Source organism: Squalius cephalus (assembly GCF_949319135.1).
Source record: "Squalius cephalus genome assembly, chromosome: 6".
NCBI classification, from domain to species: domain Eukaryota; kingdom Metazoa; phylum Chordata; class Actinopteri; order Cypriniformes; family Leuciscidae; genus Squalius; species Squalius cephalus.
In genome coordinates this window covers 10,237,283-10,257,585 of record NC_137127.1, presented here as the reverse complement: position 1 = coordinate 10,257,585, position 20,303 = coordinate 10,237,283, and the positions used below count along the sequence as shown (strand labels likewise).

The 20,303-nt window shown below is 38.9% G+C and overlaps 1 protein-coding gene across 3 annotated transcripts; it reads right to left on the bottom strand.

The window, feature by feature from the left end:
• Positions 1-63: 63 nt before the first annotated feature.
• Positions 64-16,153, bottom strand: siah1 (siah E3 ubiquitin protein ligase 1). 3 transcript variants are annotated; one of them, XM_079875100.1, is made up of 3 exons: positions 15,822-16,153; positions 6,076-6,132; positions 64-966 (listed from the first exon to the last, which is right to left on the bottom strand). In XM_079875100.1, exons 2-3 carry the CDS (start codon positions 6,083-6,085, stop codon positions 116-118), a joined length of 861 nt encoding a protein of 286 aa, XP_079731226.1. In that variant the 5' UTR covers positions 6,086-6,132; positions 15,822-16,153; the 3' UTR covers positions 64-115. The 3 variants fall into 3 exon arrangements, with proteins under 3 accessions (XP_079731226.1, XP_079731225.1, XP_079731227.1); XM_079875099.1 differs by lacking the exon at positions 15,822-16,153 and adding an exon at positions 8,951-9,740; XM_079875101.1 differs by lacking the exons at positions 6,076-6,132; positions 15,822-16,153 and adding an exon at positions 2,491-5,710.
• Positions 16,154-20,303: the final 4,150 nt, after the last annotated feature.

Sequence of the window (20,303 nt, the reverse complement as noted above, 5' to 3'; positions counted from 1 at the left end):
TTAGCTACTCCCCCGTCCCCCAAGCACAACTCAAGGTATCCTGCGGTGTTTTGAAATGTCTGGTTTAATGTTTGTAAGTGTGTGTATGTGTTCAAGTATGCACGGCTGTTAGTCCTCAGCACATGGATATGGTGACATTGATGCCCAGGTTGCCATTCTCTGCAAACAGCTGAGCAATGGAGGTGTCAAACACCAGGCAGTCACTGTTCATGATGGCGGTGGCAATGCCCTCATGGATGGAACGTGGCGTCGCCTCCCAGGTGAGCCGCCGCCGGTGGCCGTTCAACTCCAACCGGTAGGCGAAGTTTTCCGCTTGTTTCCGTGTGCCGATCAGCTGCACGATGGCAAAGAACTGCTGGTGGCCGTCATATTTCTCCTGCTTCTCCAGCACGAGCATAAAATGGAAGCCGAAGCATGACTGCATCATGACCCAGTCCACTGCCCCAGGCAAGTTGATGTCTGTGGCCAGAAAGACAATATCCTCACCTTGTAGCGTGGTTATGGACTTGTGCTGGTGCAGCAAGTGAGGCATGACGGCATCGAGAGATCCCTGCCACTTGCAGGAGGCGCCAGGACAAGGGCAAGAGTATGGCCGGAATTCACAAAGCTCCTCGTGTTCAGCCTTGTCTGTATGTGGTAGGGTAACTTCGCAGCCTGATGAGGCGTACTTGCAGGGGAAAAGCACTGAGTTGGCCACTTTCTCCATGGCCAAATTGCGGATTGACCCAAGTGGGCCTCTGCAGGTGGGGCAGCAGGTGAGTTTGGGCCGGCAGTTGCTACAAACCAAATGGCCGCTCTGGCACTGCAGGATGGGTGGCAGCACATAGTCAAAACAGACAGGACACTCAAATAGGCTGGCGAGGTCACTGTTGGATGCGGTGGTGCCCGACAAGGTTGGGACGCGCTGAGAAGGGGGACACTTAGAGGTTCCTGTGGGCAGCGCTGTGGCAGTCTGACGACTCATTTCTAAAGAAAAGGAGATAAAGAAGAGAGTTAGCTTGGCTAACAGACGACCATAAAGAAAATGGAGGTGCACACATTTACAAGGAACATCCACAACCAGCTAAGCAACTGCATTATGCATGACAGCAGAGATCAGCTGGCATCTAATGCACTGATCTGAGCACTTCTGCTTCTGGAAAATGAAGTAGACATTTTAGAATGTAGCCTCAGGGTAAAAATGTACACGTTTCTGCTGATTTAACCAGTATGAACTCCAAAGAGCGATGAAAAAGTCTCAACAGTGCTGTAAGCCAGGCAATGCCTGTTCTCCCTGAGTGGCTCAGAGATATAGCAGTCTAGTGCCACCGATAAGTCAGACAAGGGCCTCTAGGGAAAACTCGGGGCAGCTATTTCTGGCATGAGTAAAATGCACAGATCTTCACGCCTCGCCTTTTTTTTTTTTTTTTTTTTTAACCCAGACATGGAGAATGGACTCAGAAGACCAGAGCGCATGTCTGCTGCAAGAGTGTTCCTATGGCAACAAGCTGCTGTGAGAAGTGTGAATGTGTATGGGACAACCTGTGTAGAGAAGTATAGGACTTCTTGCCTAATTCATGACCCAACTGTAACACCCTACCACTATATATCCTACTTCTACACATCAGTTAATAGGAAGCACAAGAGCAACTGTAAATCAGCACCAGGGAGCAAATGAAAGAGACTGATTGCAGATTTAACACGGACATCAATTAAGTGAGGAATAAAGAGACTACAGAACAAAGGAGCAGTGTGGCAGGACCAGAGTATAGTAAATCGTCTCACGTGGAGGAATAAGGACAGTGCCAGAAAGGAGGGTGGGGGTGTGGATAGACGGCGAGCTGTGCGTGTATGTAGGTGGCTTAGAATCTGCTAGTAAACACATCTGCTCTGATAAAGCCAAGTATTTTCAGCCCCCTCAATGAGCACCTCTCAGAGTATAACAACTGAGGCCAAAATTAGTCCAAGAACAACAGCTAACACCATGCCCTCAATGTCTTTCTAGGCTTGTAGTCAAAGACTAAGGGATTAGAAATGCCAACAAACATAAACGTTTGTTTCCAAGTGTATCATTGCAAATCATATGGATTCCTAACATGATTTACACATGTTCCTGGATCAACATCCATTGGTCATGGAACATCATCCAATCAGAAATCTCAGATTTTAGAAGAAGGGTTAAACTTATGTTCTTGTATCATTTATTGTTGTTATAGGACCTGATTTACAAAATCATTTGACAGATGTTTGTATCCAAAGCAACAGTGCATTCAAGATTTACATTTTTGTAAGTTCATGAGAATCTAACCCAAAATCTTGGTGTTAATAGTCTAGCACAATACTGCACTGTTTGAACAACAGGAACACTGTCTTTCTTGGACAAGTCACAAGTCATGTTGTGCATGTCTGAATGAACCTATGATTCTTGCTTGAGTGCAGGAGGTGTGTGGTCAAATCCCAGACGAGCCCCCAATAACGGTACACATTTTAAAGAAACAATTTACAGGTGACCTGTTAACTTGTTTCAGGTGTGTCCAATCCTGGTCCTGGAGGACCACTCTAAACCAGCTAGTCAAGGTCTTCAGGATTAGTAGAAACTCCACGCAGGTGTATTGGGGCAGGTTGAAGCTAAACTCTGCAGGATGTTGGCCCTCCAGGAGCACGACTGGACAGACTTGGCTTTTGTTGAGATGCGTGTCCATATCCAGAGCAGATGTCCGATACAATGAGAGAAGCAAAGACAGCCTGTCTGCTTGAAGTTAAGCCAAAGAGACAGTAAGCCAACCTCCCACCACGAAACAGTCGGAGCAGCTGATGGCTGTCGTACACTACTGTTACAACAGTGCTGCTCCATTAAGCTGAGGTTTTAACAACAGCTGAAGTGATGCATGAGTCTCACTAAGAGAAAAAAAAGTGAAAATTAATTGAAAGGGAATAGTTTGAGAGATAGTGCTTGACTTGTGAGAAAGGATTATTTATGGACATTGACTTTTGTAAGTTGTGGTTGGCAGGCAAAATATCCCGCTTCTGCCAAAATTAAATATATTGGGGGGCGGAAGCATTCCAACGCAGCATGTTTAAACATCATGTTCTTCATCTCATGAATAGTCTCATCTTAAATAACCTTCAAAGTAATGAGCAAGAGTAAGTGTTAATTAATCATTAAATCAATGCAATGTTAAAAAGGCCTTATGTCCAGTATGCATTACTATTTAGGCAAGCTATAATGGAAATCGTGATGGTTTGCAATTTGTTTCTCTTTTTAGTTCACTGTGCCAAGAGTAGATTCCCTACGCATTTTTAGTGAGTCTAGAAAGCACTGTAGAAAAATTATATGGCACATAAATATAGTAGACTTACTATAGGTTAAAAAAAAACGTCGACTTCACTAAGGATTTGTTTAAAACTCTGGAAGAAAGCAAAGCGTGGTAAGAGCCCTTGTGGCATTGCTGAATTTTCTATTTGTGAAGTTCTTCGTCTAGGAATCAAAAGGACTGTGGTGTGTCTCTTTTCTCCAGCAGTGCTGAGCTGCTATGTCAGTGGAAAGTTTGCAGTCCATCACATATAACAGGAAATCCTGTAACCCCAGAGGAAGTGGTTAGAGCAGACTCGTTGTCAGGTCTTCTAATGGAGTTAGGAAGAACAAAAGGCAATGCAACTGGCCTACGCTGCACAAGCTGGAGTTTAAAAATGGCGCAATGTCCCAGACTGTTATTTTGTGTCTCAGGTAAACAGATTAATACATCAGATGAATGGAGCCTCAGCAAAAAACATCAACATTAATGCTGAGGGTAACATCAGCATTAGTACTGTGCTGAGTCCAGGCAAGGCAGTTGGACAAGTCCAAGGACCAAAATACACTAAGCAAAAAGCTCAAAAGGGCAACTCAAAGTTTATAGCTGGCTACTTAAAAACACATCTGGTTTAATGGCACAGACAATTGAAAGCATTACCGCCTAAAAACCTGTATTATGTACAATGTCACTACTTGCTTGCAATGCTTTGGCCAAGAACTTGCATTTGCATTTGCATACTTGCATCCACTGTGTTTCTGTAACCTGTGACTAAATAATACTGTGCAGTTTAAGCTGACCCAATACTAAGACCTACTGAGTAAACAAAGCTTTTGATCACAAGGACCACCATCTATCTGTGACGCTGTAAACGCATATTATATAGGCTAAGTGTGCATCTCACCTTTCAAAGTTTTGCATAGATAAAGTGAGAATTCTAATTAAAGAGAGCTCTAGCCTAAAAATAATATCTTAAAATATTTAAATAAAGGTTATTACAATTTTGTAACTTCATTACTTCATACTTCAGTAAAATAAACCTTTTAAACAATTAGGACAATATATGGAAAAAAAAAAGATTCATATGTAGGGGGAAAAAAACTATTTTATTCAAAGTTTTGCATCTTGTAAGCTAAGATATTGCCAGATGTTAACATCAAAGAAAGTTATTTTCAATGGCACTTGTGTAACTAACCTCTGCTACAAACATCTACATTAATTAAATACTTGAATACAGTTTCTTACTATGAATGCAACACTTTGTAAAGCGAGAGGCATAATAATACGCATTTTCAGCTGCATAAATTGATGGTAATGATAATTAACAGTGTACTTTAATACATAAAAAGGTTAGCAAATTTGAGCAAGTTTTATTCAACTCTGTCTTGCAGTTTTATCAGGTACAGTAATGACGTGGTCTGATGCCAGACTCCATGGAGATGTTTGTGGTCAAGAGCTTTGTTCACTCAGTAGGTGTTACCATTGGATTAAGGCTTGCTGCAGTCTTTGTAATGTGGTTAGTGGTCTGCAACATTCTGTAATGGGAATTAGTTTTATTGCTGAGATCTGAAGTCAGTTCTCAAAATGGATAATAAAACCTTTGTGGGCTATTTAAATTTAGGATTAAAGTTTGACTAGCTCTTTCGCTTTCTCTATGAGGCTTATACTGTATGTGCTATGGAAACAAGCTTGTACAGTACACATGTAGTCAGTCAGTCAGTCAGTCAGTCAGTCAGGGAAAAATAGGGTCCATCGGAGACGTGTGGAATTCTTAGGTGCGCCGAATAAACACCACAGAGACAGTGTAAGAGTAAAACTATATGCAAAATAAGATATACTGGTGTTTTGCCAGATGAGAAGTTTATTCTATGTATCATCTTTTTACTACCTTAATTCATTTTACTCTAATTCATTTTATAACTGTATCATTTAATCTCTTAATTCCTTTTATAACCGTTTTAATTTCCCTTTTATTTTGTGCTTATTTTCAATGCAAAGCACTTTGAATTGCCACAGTGTGATATTTTAATTCCTTTCTATGTAAAGCATTTTGAATCTGTTTTAATTTTCCTTGCTTTTATTTTGTGATTATTTTTATTCCTTTCTATGTAAAGCACTTTGAATTGCCATAGTTTATGAAATGTGCTATATAAATAAACTAGCCTTGCCTTGCCATGTATGATTGCAGAAGGGGTTTGTGGGATATATTCTGGGATACGTTCCAATAAAATGAACTGCTTTTGGTCTAGTTTCATTTGTAAACAGCGTTCTGGAACAGTTCTCTGGAAGAAGCCCTTCTAGATTTGATGGAAGGCACAGACAAGAGGTTCAGTATTCAGGGCTCTGGTGGATGAAAAGATTAAGGCCAAGGAGATGGTAGCGTGATGTGGCCCACAGGGGATCGTTTTGGTAGAGATGGGTCACTCTGCAATGTCTAATGGTTCTGCCTGTGGTAACAGGCTCAGAGGGAATGGGAGTTTGATGGTACAGATCTGATGAGGACTGTGAGTGAATACAGGCACAAACCCTTATCATTTATCTTTCCTCTGCCACTTCTCCATTCGCTCCACTAAGAAGCCTTCCACATCCCCATGAACTCAAGCTGAAGTAAACATCAGCTGAACATGAATTGAAGCATCACAGCCAAAAAATACCCAACCCTGTTGCAAGTTTCAACGAACCTAAATTTCCAAAAGCCTGCACATTGGCAGAGGATTCTGCTTGGCTTACCCAAACAGTGTGAGTGAGTTCTGTTTACTGTTTTCAGAACATGCACAGTGAGAACATAAAACTGAATACTTGCCTTCGTCCATATGATTCCCAAGTACGTCTTTCTTTTTTCCTTGAAATGTGTGGACCTCTGGAAAGAGAGAGAGAGGTTTTGTTAGATTTGTAAAATGCATAGATAGATCTAGACATTTTTCATTGTCTGTTTTCATGTTGTTAAAGTGTCATTAAGTTCCAACGCCAACTAAACTATTTAAGTGTTCCAAATACTTCTTAGCAACAAAGCATCCTTCTTAGACCAGAATGACTTTCTAAACACCAACACCTTTGTTTTTTCTATAGCAACAACTGTACAATACAGTATAATAACAGAAGAGTCAATGAAGCCGGGAACAATACAATTACAAAACAAGTAAAACAGATATTTCTTCATACCGTGATGTTGAGAGAAACAGACACACCCATCTAACCGACCTCCTTTCAGTGCCCCTAAGAATACAACTAGGACTGGGCGGTTTGTACGATATATCAATATATTTTTATAAACTATACAGAATGAGGCAATACAATTTATATCGCAATTCAATTTATATCAATATATGTTAGTGTGGTATTATGAGCACATCTGAAAACTAGCGGAGGACACAGAGTGAGTCCAAATTGTCCTAAACATGAGATATGCTTTATATTATTCAAAATAGGCTAACTCGTAAGATAGTTAACGCATGTAGTTCAACGCAGATTGCCCCGTCAAGATGTTCTGACAGATATTTGTACTGTTTATTGCATTTAAGATGTCGCGTTTTTCCTCGGTGCATATCTTACATTTCCATGTATTCTACATCTGTAAATGTTGAAGTCATGCAAATATTTCCATTTTGCTGTCAGGAGTGGACGAGCATTCTGCAAGCAAGTCTCCGCTAAACTACATTTTGCAAAAATATTTGTTGTAGAAAATACGTAGAATTTTAAACCTACAAATAAGTGTATTTTTATTATAGCAGTAACTGTAAATTGACTATTGTAATGGGGTAATCAAATGTAAGCTAATTAAACAATTACCCTGTGCTTTTGTTTTGATTTATTATCATTTTTGATGTAGTAATTTTAACGTCTGCTTTAAAAAACTTGTTTTAACCTTTTTTTGCACATATAGCACAGCCTACATGGCAACTTACATTTTAACCATATATTTGTTTTTTCTAGCCTTCAACATTAAAATTGTAAGACAACATTGAGCAGTATGTGAAACAAATATTTTTTTTAAATAAATACAGAAAAAATAGAAAAAGTCAAAAATACTGCCCAGCCAGCCCTATACAACTTTATCCGTTTTTACCTTTTGTAATGTGAGGCCTGTTAAAGCAGATACTCACGGTGGGCAGGACTAATGCGGAGCACAATACCGGTTGGGCTTCACATTGATTTCTCCACATTAAGCCACACTTCAATATTTCATCAGAAACCATTCAGAATGGAAGGACGATCAATACGCATTAAAGTATCTGGTGAAATTATTCAGCAGATTAGGAGGTGTCGAAGTCCAAATCTGGCAGATGGTCAATAGCATGGATCAGCATGACCAAAAGCCAACAGGGACTTAAAATCTGAAAACTCAATTTTGTTTTGATATCAACATTTGTAATTGACTTAGCTGCTAGTATGAGAACATCATGACAAGTTTATGAAGCCTTTCACAAGTCATATAGTGACCGTTATGAACCAATTCTATGTCATAAAACTAATGCAGTCATTTAGCCACCAGCGAAAATGAAAAAATGGAATGAAAAAATAAAATAAAAATGTGAGATGAGGTAAAGAAATATTGTTGGTATTGTGTGTAGTTGACAAAAGGACATGCATATTTTTTTGAGAAATGTAGGTAACATTTAGGCTATATTTTTTCTACGGGATTCTAGTAAGCGAAAGTGTCTGCTTTCAGATGATGTAACTAGTTATAAATCAACATTTAATTTAATTGGAAATTAATAAAATAAAATAAAAAACTTTATTAGAAGAAATAAAAAGGAAAAATAATCAATATATTTATCTATAAATGACATTTAGAAAAGTGTCTTCATTGAGATCCAATAAATATAATTGTCTTTTTTCAATCTGATTTTCAAAAAATAAATAAATTTAATGAAATGAAATTCTAGCTATTCAGTTACTGGAGAGGCTTTCCTTGTGTCTCAAAATTTGAGACTGATAATAAAACGCGATATATTCTTTAGCATTATTTACGCATTCATATTTTTAAGATATTTTAATACTTAGGTAGTCGACATGATTTAATGTCTCTTGATATGTACAAGCCACAGAAACACATGATCCTCCTGTCTGTGAGTCATAGTTCCCTAAGCAGGCAGACGAGTCACAGCATGCCCTCACTGTACAGTCCCCCTTTAGTGTTCAACACTCCACACCAATTCCAAACACATGTATAATCCTAGTATGCACAACTACACTACTAATAGAGTGAACAGAAAAGCACAGCCGAGTACAAGACGCTTGAACAATGCACACAATATGTCTGATGACAGTTCCATTGAAGTTACCCTTGCATGCCATAAACTCAAACTATGACAACAAACGCACACATAGACAAAGAAAACAAAAATCAAGGATGGGAGGGTTCTCAGCATTTTATAACAGAGAAAAGAGTGTTGTCTCTCAAAACAGACAACTTTTCCTTCGTCTACAGAAAGCATAGGAATGTAACCAGAAGCCCAAAGAAAACAAGGTTTGTCAAAATGTCTGTGTTTTTTGGTACATTCTACATCCAATGAAAGTCAATGGGGCCCAATGTTTTAAACTCCTTTGAGTTTCAGTGTATGGCCAAAACAGTCTTTGGCTAACTTTAGTACAGTGAATGAGAGACAAATGAAATGGCCTGCCTCTTACAGGTGAGTTAGTGGTGGTAGTAAACAATGAGAGCATATTTCTGTTACCTTTAGGTTTACTAGCAGTTCGGGCCGCTATGCAAGAGAAGAGCTTGAGCACCCCCTTCCATGAGTACACAGGCTGTAGTCTAACCGTAGCAGACATGGGGAGCAGATTGACTCTTCATCATGCTCTTTACATAAAAACAAAAGTTCCTCCTTTCCTGTTTCACTCGTTTTCCTACAGTCTTATTCTAATGACTCTGCAAGATAGAAACACAGCTCCAACAGGTCGCCTAGGGCCACTGTAAGGTATCCCCAACACCAACCCCTCCAAAGGAGGAAGAGATGAGTCCCGAACACCAACACACTCGTGCAATTCCAGCAGCCGTTCCTTAAAGTGGAGAGCAGGAGATTTCCTTTTTAAAAGAATATACTCAGGATGGAGTACAAATAAAGTACGGGAAGTGGGGGAGAAAAAAGGATTTGCTGTAATCTAGGAATGTTACACAAGTAGATCCAGTTTCCAGCGTCTGGAAGGAGACTTAAGCTGCAATCCCAGGGAAGAGGGAAAAAACTAAAAACAGGGTTAAGGAGCCGAGTTGATAGGGTTTTCCTCCCTTTAAAAGCACATTCCAGGACTCGTTTGAGAAAGACCACTCCCATGACTTTCAGAATACCCCGTCAGCTCGGCAAGTGAAGACGGGGAAGGAAGAAACATGCTGTTGCACAGAAGAGCGAACTCTCAGAACGACCGCAGAAAGAAGGAGAGTCCCGTCTGCACCGTCACCACTGTTGCCTGTCGGTTGAGGAGTCAAATGCCAGTCTGAAGACAGCATGCTTTCTCTCTCTCTCTCTCTCTCTGAGAGCGAGGAGTGGGACCGGTTCATGAGCCCAGCCGTATCAGATTACACAGCTCCTCCTCCAGCCGCTGCCTTTATTCATGTCGACCAGACAAAGAGTCTTTACAGCATGGCACCTCTACGACAGCCGGCAACTTAAACAAAACACTCCACAATTACACACGCTGCTCATAAACGGCACCGACAAAACCACAAAAGCATAGAAATGCAGATTTATGGGCCCTTTAATGTCTTTGAACATAGAGAGAGGGAGAACGTGGCACATTACAACAAATCCAATATCGCAAGTCTTAACTGCTTTAAAGAAGCTCATAGTGTACAGCCACATCATTCACCACTAAGTATCGTCTATCACCACTACCCAAAATACCCCAGGGCACATGCACACATGCTTAGAATGGGGCTGATTAAAACAATCTGACCTTTCTGCTCTTGAAACTGACAGTAAGGCCCAGACGGTGGCCCCATATCAGCGTTTCAGTGTGACACTACAAGGCTCTGACCATCTCGTGTGACCTTTGGTCCCTCACCTTCGTCAAAACATGCCCTGTAGATTTAACTAGCGATAACATGACAACCAAAACATTAAATTCCACAATGCTGTGCTCATGAGACCTCTTATTAAAATCCTTGCCATTATAGCCACAACAAATGGTGTTCATCTTCAGACAGTCTAACATCTGTTAATCATAGAGCTGTTAAATACAAGGATGGACTTACAAAAGAAATGAAAGCCTTTAAAATTATCAAAGACCATTTGCCTTTTGTTCCAGTGTTGCTACATTATCATTTGAAAGGGCAGATGTGACGGGTCACGCATGTAAAAAGGGTTTTGCCTAGTTCTGCCTCACGTACAGTGTGACTGAAACACCTGCAGGCATGTGGTAAAGAAGGTGCTTTTTCTAATTTCTCACCAATTTGTCTACACGGATACAAGGAAAAACATCTTGCCATGTCTCAAGCAAGAAAAAAATAAAACAAAAAACACAAATGAACATGATTTCAAAGGAAAAATCTGTTAAACATCTTTTCACATGTCTCCTTGCATGTTGTTTATAACAGGGTTCCCACACCTTGGTTACCTTTACCCAGTAGATTTGTGCGCTTGAACGTCATGGCAACGTACAACACAAAGTACCTCACATGGGAAACGCGTAAAAGCGCGTAACTGACGCAAATCAAGCAAGCTAGAACTCATAGGACACGAAGTGTTGGCGAAATAACACACTAGCGGACTGGAGGGAATAATATGGAATTTTTTCCAGAAAACTTCTTGCACAAAATAAATTCAAGCACTTTCAAGGACCTGTATGTATGTTTATTTACAAAAACTTTCAGATTCACAAACTTTCAAGGATTTCAAGGACCCGTGGGAACCCTGCTATAAATGCATCAACTGTTAGTCACTATTAAATCAAGAATTAACATAAGGCACTTATTAAATTGAATAAACTTATAAAAATGTTTTTCTTCATTACAATATCACAAAGTATTCATTTTAATTCAGAAATGGAAAACATCACAAAAATTTGGTCATCTTCTGAATTTAATGACACGTTTTAAACTGTCAGAAGTCAGTGACTAAGATCTGCATCTAATGTATTTTTGAGAAAAATAATAGATCCAGGGTGACAAAGTACAATAATTAAAAAAATAATAATAATTGAATGCAAACTGTAAAACAAGACGATTACAGTTCATCTCTGGAAACAAACACACCATGTGCTCCACATTGCCCCCCACAGGCCCAGACCATATGCTGACAGCAAGATGTTTTGTTAATGGTGCAAATCTGCAATCAACGCAGAACAAGCACTTGTAAACATAAGGGCTGAGGGCAAGGCCGAGATTCTACCCAGTATTACCATCTAAATGAAGACTCAGACATGATATTTCCATGCAGGTCATTGTGCTCCGGGTAGAGTAAACACCAGAGCTCCTCTCCACTACAGCTGGAATGCAAAACAAGTTTCCAGTGGAAAATAATATAGGATAAAAAAAAACAACAACACACACATTACTATGAAACCCACAATCATCAGTACAGTTGTTTTGCATGAGAAATGGCTTTTGCCCTTACTAAGTCTGCCTAAACTAATGGCCTTTACACACAAGAACATTGTAAAGCGCATGTACTGACAGCAGGTCATCCACAACCTTATTTCAGTAGGGTTGGGTATCGCTTGGGTTTCTTACTATAACCGATACTATAACCGATTCTTACTAGTACCAAACCGATACTTTTTAAACAGTACCGGTGCCTCAAATGATAGCGGTGGATTACATTAAAGAACAGCTTTTTTATTTAAAAGATTCTTTAAACTTGTAATATATTGTTCAATTTGAAGTATACTTAAATATGTAAATATAAATAAATACAAAACACAACAAATTTACATACAGTAAAACCTAAGCCACCTAAACCAACTACAATAATTTAACACTAAATAACAGTTCCAGTACTACTAACAGGCATTAGAAGAGGAATGCAAGCATTTTTCCCATAAGGCTATGCCCTTCTTGTTTTACACGTTGTGCATGTGTATTAAATATAAATAAGTTAATAATGATAACAAGCTGTGTTTATCATGGTGATTTGTTCAGACAGACGAATAAACAGACAGTGGATGAGAGAGGTTGACTTAGTGTGTGCGATTACCTGCGTCTTTCCTTCGGGGGGGGGGGGGGGGGGGGGTTGTTTGCCATGTCAAAGGAAAGTAAAAATCTTTGTCATCTTTTTGCATTTCACTTAATGCATAAACGACTGTTTACGAGGTTGCAAAGACAGCATTTTTGACACATAACTGAATATTTGACCGTTCAAACCCAATAAGGCGACTTAAAGAACTTCAGTACTCTGATTACTGAGTTCAGTACTCACGCACTGTATGAGCAGCAGCTTCATGTGCGCGCAGGTGTCTCAAAAACCATCTCTATGCACTTGAATGGTTTAAAATCACTTGTTTTTAAATCACAAGGCTTGAAAACGCATTCAAATGATAAACTTTCATGACTGCACAGCACAGCAACATCACGCGAGCGCAACCACGATAGTGACGATGGTCCAAAAACCTCAACCGTTTGATCGTGTCTACCGCTATATCGCCTGACCCTATGTTCATCTCCAAATGGGCCACTCACTTCAAAAGTGAAACAGAAGCTACACCTGAATACAAACAGGGGGAAATGAAGCATAACATGCACACACTTCATTTGTGATTCTATCCCATCCATTATCTCTTGCTCATCTCTACGATACCTTCTCAATGGACAGAGTCCATTAGAGCTCTATCCTGTAACTCTATATACAGCAAAAGCTCTGGGCAGGGGCTGCTAATGTAACTAGCAGCTATAACCATGTATATTACCACATGCAAGCTGTGGGCACTCTGGGCAAACAATGAGGTATTTTGTGTATTTGTGTTGTCAACTAAGCTTGCTTAAAGGCTAGTTACTGGTAATGAGGGACAATCAAAGACTTTATATACAGAAAGACGGTGCACTCGTATTACTATAAATGGGAGAAAGTGCAAAATGGCGGAATAAGTCCCGCCTTCTAAACAAAATAGGCAATTGCCGATTGGTAAAGTCATTGCGTCACTGCAGTTGCCATTAGAAGCTCCGGTTCCTAAAGAAACAGTCAGTGTTCTGGGACGTGCGCTTAGGACTGCGCGTTAGCCTGGTCCAGCCTGAAAAATGCAGTTTTATGTCATGAATCGAGCATTTAGAAACAAAATTTATGAGACAGTTGTTGTTGGATTTGATTATTTGATTGAATGATAAACCCTAGTCAATTTCAAATGGATTGCATATACAGACCATCTCCGAGTGGTGGGTTAGACGAGTCGTTTGCTGACTTTCTGTTTAAACATTAAATAGTCATTGCACACATATCTAGTTCTGACAATAAAGAGTAGTTTAAAACCACAAAACAACAGTCTGGTTTCTACAACTTTCACTAAGGAGCATAAAAGTGCTTTTAAATTGGAAAAATAAAGATTTGCCATTTATCGTGATAATTATCAATATGGACTGAAATTAAAAATTTTATCGTGAGATTTTTTTGCCCATATCGCCCAGCCATAGTTAAAATGAATGGAGAATATCTCGTGTTTTTCTGTGGTTGTTCGGCCATTTCCATGCTTAAGCCTCCGAACACCCAACACAAGTATCGAGGGGTATAACAAGTATAAGAAGTGGAAGTGCGATGCAATGGGATAGAGAGTGTGAAATGGTCGATCCCTGCTCTATACTCCCATTTCAGCTATTCTAAAGAGGGTCAGATTACCTCACCATTACCCTGGCCTGAAGCTGTGGAGTCGAACTCTAAAAGACAAATGTCATTTCTTGGTCAGAATTTCTGTGATCGTGCAGTTGCCCCATAAACACGGTTTGAAAACACAAGAGTCACAACGAAATAACTCCAGTCATTGAATAACACTCAATACCCAACAACGCAATTTAACAGAAACAAATGTCTTGCAAGTCAACACATATTTTAAATGTAGGCATTAGAAATAGCCCAAATGACCATTTCGACAGAAAAACAACTTTCATTGCCTTCTGAAGATCTCACTAAAGTGCACAAATCTCTACAGAAATAATCAATAACTTTGTGATGAACACTCCATAACATGATCTCTAGTTCACTGCTGAGGTGTGTAAAGAGAAGGATTGCATTTCCAAGCAATTCTGGACACACAGAGACAAATCGAACGCGTCCCAAATTCAAGGCAGAAGGGTTTATACATTATTAAGCTTATGCCTTCTGCGTTTCTCAAAAGCATTGTGAGCTAAGTTGATATCTATTATTTACCCCGGACAATCAATCCTTCATCAATCCAATAGAGATGTCAATCAGCAAATGAGACATCACAGAAAGATGAAGGTTTTTTACAGCACTTTAAATAAGTAGCCTGAAGGTTCTCTTAAAATATATTCAATGCTGCAAAATATCAAGTCTGTGGCAACACTCCAGTGTTTATAACATCCTTACCTTTCTAAAGATAGCAGAATAAGGTTAGTTACCGAAGGGATTTGACCCTCTCCTATCTAGCTATTTCTTCAACCAACTGCAACTTAACCTCAATTACTGTAATCGATAGGGGGAGGTGCTTAAATGGATCTTTAAGGATAAAGAACAACGAAAACAGTCCAGCTCAATTCAGTCGCAACAAAGATGCAAGCAAAACATCTCCCTGGCAAATCGCAGTCGCTTTGTAAACAAAACGGTGTGGTGATCCAGATGCCAAGTTCAAGGCGTCTGTGAGCGCGGAAGCTTAAAATAAACCCCGTGTGTGTAGCTTTCGTGGACATTAAGCTTCTTTAGGTCTCAAAGCAATCACATGCACACGCACATCTGATGATTCTACTGTAACATCTTGGGTTTGAGAGAGTCATGTCGAGACTCAACACCAAGTGTCGGTTTTATGCATGTTTTCTTTAGGACTGATTTCTTAATCATCATTACAGGTTATATTGACCATAACGGTGATAAAATGGTTCCTACATCACATACTAGCCCAGCTAGCCCTGTCTCTGTGTGCATGTGTATTTAATGCCAGGATTATTTTGCAGAGAATGATACAGTATCTGTCAGCCAAGCCACCTCTCTTACGCTTAGAAATAGTCTAGCATGATTCAACGTCAATTAATGAGGCCTCAAGCTTACAACTAAATATTAAACACAAATAGCATGTCTGCATGCATGCATGCATCCGATTATTAACATTGGAAAGAATTCCGTTGGTTAGATTACATTTAATTCCATCACATTAATAGTGTCTCACTTAGCACAAGCATAGAGAGCTAGCAAAGCCGGGCTAATAATGGTTACATGGACCAAATCTCAGCGTTTAAGAGAATCACTAAAAGATTTTAAAACCAACTGGCTACGAACCACACCGGGAATCTTAACGTGTTAACAGAAAACTAGGTCAAATAAATGGTGTATTGGTGAGGAATGCAGTAAAAGGTTTGATAGCATGGTCGGCTAGCCGCTTTTTAAGCTAGCTAGCTCGCTAAAATCAACAACAGAGCCATTATCCTCGAATGAGGGATTTAAACACTGCACTTACCGCTGGAAAAATACCCTTCAGCTGCCAAACGGAACAATTAAAAAAAATAATCCACTACACGTCGGTCCTCGTCCGTTAATCGTTTGGATGTTTGTGTTTCCACATTCGCTAAAAAGAGACGCTGCTGTCGCCCGGCAGTCTCGGTGTCGCGCACTGACTGAAGCTGTTTAAATATATTTTTTCACGGGAGCGGCGCTACAAGTCACGCGCTTCAGCCACATGAACGCGGGGAGGAGAACAACGTTGGGTCAACAACTTACAGACCATTGACTGTACAACAGACTAGTGATGGGATGTCCGTCTCATTACATTTCTACGAATCGGTTCTTTCGAACAGTTCATATCAAAGAACCAATTCAGAAAACCGTTTCAACAGCAACACGTGGCCCCTGACATCCCATGTTTAGTGTAAAATGTTCGAATAAAACCACATGCATTCATACCGTATATTTTTTATTATATGTTTCACTTAAGTTGTATTAATGTTAGTGTGCGTTATATTAGTGTTCTTTGTTGTTGTGACCTGATTCAGCAAGGTAACATCACATTTGCAAAATGCTAAATTTCATGTGCATCTCTCGGATGAAAAGCCTGGATGTTTTGATACAATACTATTTATTAAAACCAACCCTGTCTCGTAGGCCTATGTTAATATAAAAAACGATCACCAATAAAGTTATAAACATATCTCCAGCACGTTTTATAATGTAGGTAAAAATTTCTGTAACGTGAACCCCATCAGTCGGTAAACTACTATTCGGATTGGTTCGAAAGATAGCCTTCGATTCTCGGTTCCGTTGCGAGCGGGTCGTAGGCAGGGTTTTATAATCACCGAGGTCCCAAATTCGAGCTGTCTCGATCCCCTCCGAAAGCTGAGCTTTGACTGATAGTCTTTTCATTTCAGTGTCAGTAAAGAAAGTAAACATATGTGGTCAACTGATATTTGTTTTATGAATCATTTTCTTAGAAAAGTGAATTTACTGAAGGCTATAGCCTACCACGAAAGTTCATTCACAATATGAATACATTCATCATTAATCTCATAATGCAAACGGCTTTGTTAATGTTTCTTAATTGCTTCCTCACATTGATACTATAGGCCTATAGGCTACATTGCATTAATCACTTAGCCAACATTAGGTCTATTTTCATTTCAAAATGTCGAAATTAGACACATGACACATTCACTCTTGTTTGTATGACTAATAGGCTATGTCAAACATAAAAAATGAACGTTTCTTGCCACGTCACATTCAGGTATGAATGACATCATAATTTAAATGACAGCATATTTTCAGTTCAAAATGGCGAAATTACATCTAAAAAGATCTTAGAGTGCAGTTCTTGAACGAATCTTTCATGTCAGTTCTGAAAATTGTTTATTTAAAAAGACCCTATTCAAAGGATGCTGAAACTGTAGCCTATATGATTTCTATGTATAGCCTTCATAATACGCTCCCTTGATCACTTGTGTTATTAAGGTGTGTCATAGTCTGTGACGTCACGTGCTGTAATTAAGCAAATAGTTCCTTTTCCCATGCCTGTCTATTTTTTACTGTCTGTCCTCTTAAAGGTCCTTCAATTATTTATTGATGGAGGACTCCTGAGAGTTCCCCGTCTAGAATGAACAGAGATATACCTTTACCATGTCATTGGGTGCAAGTCAATACTTCAAATATCGTATTACTGATTATCACAATAATATGTTCTTACATGTCACTTCTCATGAACAGACAGTGGTTTAGAGCAATTGCTGTTTATCTCAAGAGACATGTGCCCAGTCTGCCCACCTTTTATACTCCACTGCACACTAAAGAAATGATATTACTGTAAAGCAAATTTCTTTAATAAAACTGCAGTGCAACTTTTACTGGCTTTTTTGTAATTTATATATATTGGGTAAATTCAGCTATAAATTGGAGCAACATAAATGTTAAAAACTAGCACAATTGATCTGAATTCACCCCATATTATTAATATAATATAATCATATTTATTTATTTAAAATAAACATATTTATTCAATATCCAATATGTACATGTAATAATGCAATTTTAACTTGCATGCAGTTTGTTCCATAGTTACAAATGGTAGGAAAACAACAATATTTATCCATGCTCTGTCAGACATAGCAGAAACACATTAGCAGTCATCAGTGATACAACCACTGTATTTACCTGAATTGTGTAAAACAGGTGTAGGTGAGAGTATAATGTACTGGGAATGGAAAAAAAACACGCCTGTCTGTCAGTAGAGCCAAACTTTATTACAAACGTGCCATCATTGTCTATGACTGTAGACTAGACACACCTATGGAAATGTCTCGCTAAATATAAACCCACACCTGTAGTTGTATATTAATAATGACTAATTATGAGTCATTTGTTAGATACATCACAAGCATATTTTAACATGTTTAGATTAGCTGCAACCTATAATGCACCCTAAAATGGGACAGTAGCACTCTCACTCTAAATTAGCCCTGTGCTCTTTTAAGTTTCCAAAATCGCCAACTCAGCCACTGAGAGGAAATGACATCATTGTTTACAGCTCTGCAGCAGATGGAGGAATAGGAGTGTCCCCTCCCTCAGCCACGGGAGCAACCCGTGTGCCACTCTGATGATTCAAAACAGTGTGTAGTCACAGTCTATCTTTCTATCTCCCCTAGTGCAGCCCAGTATGTTAAAATCCCAGAGTACTCCTGCTCTCATGGAACTGCCTTGTCAGCAAACTCCTGAATGAAGCCACTCCTTATTCACATTGTATAAAAATCATTGCATTTATTGTTGTGTGACATACTGTACTCCCAAATATGATGATATTCAGGCAAGCATCCCTCTTTCTAAAATATAAAAGCAGATATTTTCATAAAGATCCATTAATGACATCTTATTGTCATATATAAACTGTAACCCCCAGTTTCAAATACAAGGCTTGAGCTGTTTTAACTGACATATCTTAAAATATGTCAGTGCCATTGTTTTGTCTCAAGATGCACACCAGTACTGTTTTTTTTTTTCTAAGGTACATTTACAAAAGCTACTTAAATGTTTTAATTTGAACTAAGGCCTAATCCTGACTTAATCTAAACCTTGTCTGTGAAACCAGGCCTTCATCTCTTAATCCAAAATATGAATATTATTTTAAAAACTATTCAATTCAATTTGATGGAAATTTACTTAAAGTAGACTTTTTAGACATGTTGTTTTAAATGTGTTACAGTTAGAGAGAAAAAAACTTAAAACACACAAATTTGCACATTTAAAGCCAAACAATAGAATAAAATAATCATGAATAATCTCAAGCGAAATCGTAAAAAAATTAATTAATAAAAACTGAAAAACATTATTTGTTATACTATACAAATTTTGGATACAGTTCATGACCACAAACTATCTAAACTATGCTGTTTTTTCTGGAACTAATATTATCCACATTCCTCAACTCGCTTCAGCCTTCCTACTTATGATAATCTGTGTTAACAATGTCTCTATTCAATGAAGTCTATCAGAACCAAATGTTTCCATGCATACTTGTGCTACTTATGAATGACTAGCTGATCTCTTCTGATCAGTCAATCTTGCTTCCTTTATTTGCAATAAAGATCTGGCATCTTTGGCATGTTTATGGTTAAAGATTAAAGGGCTATATGACATCCTGACTGGTAATCCCAGCAGATGCTGCTCCCATCATTGCTGGTTTATCTTAAACCAGTGGGTTCAGGACAGTGGGGGAGGGCTGGTAGGGATTATTTTGACAAGTTATGCAAGCATGCTCTCCAACTAAATAGAGAGAAAGAGAGGGATGGAGATTAATGGAGACGGTGGAAATTTTAGTAGGTTTAGGGAAGCAAGCAATATTGGGGAGGAGAAATTCTGTGTTCCTGAGAATGCTGAGCTTTTCTGGAATGTTGATGGTATTTAAACCACCGGCCCATGACTGGACAAAGACGTTTTTTTCCCCTCGCTGTTCAGCAGAAAAAGGGACAGAGTGGGAACAGATGGTATAAAAAGAACGGTTTAGGTCTGGAAAATGCTGTTGAGGCTTCCTCAATCGATCCCCCATTTTCTTCAAAACACAGTGGCTAATTTCTGTATGCTTAAAACTGATGACAAAATAATGCTGAAATTAAGAACCTTCCAAAAAGATGCAATAGACAGAAAGAGCAAGTGAACAATGGGAACATATTACCAGTTAAAAACACTCTCTAATCTTAAACATTGAGAGCTCATGCCATATGCAGACCCTCCTAAACATTTCCCATTATGCTTTCACAAAAGTCAAGACTTTTTCCAAGAGAAAAATTCTTTCCCAAACATTGTAATAGTCTGCAATATACCACTTAAATAGCAAACTGAAACCTACCTCAATATGGAAATCCGTGCAGGATTTGCATATTGAGGTAGGTTTCAGTTTGCTATTTAAGTGGTATATTGCAGACTATTACAATGTTTGGGAAAGAATTTTTCTGAGTTTGAGTTT

Bases quoted from the DNA above. Each gene is read 5' to 3' on its own strand.
- siah1 (XM_079875099.1), bottom strand. From the start codon at position 9,047: ATGTCTGCTACGGTTAGACTACAGCCTGTGTACTCATGGAAGGGGGTG. The intron at 6,133-8,950 runs GTAACAGAAATA...CTCTCTTTCCAG, and splicing joins AACTGCTAGTAAACCTAAAG to AGGTCCACACATTTCAAGGA. The intron at 967-6,075 runs GCAAGTATTCAG...CCTTTTCTTTAG, and splicing joins TGGGAATCATATGGACGAAG to AAATGAGTCGTCAGACTGCC.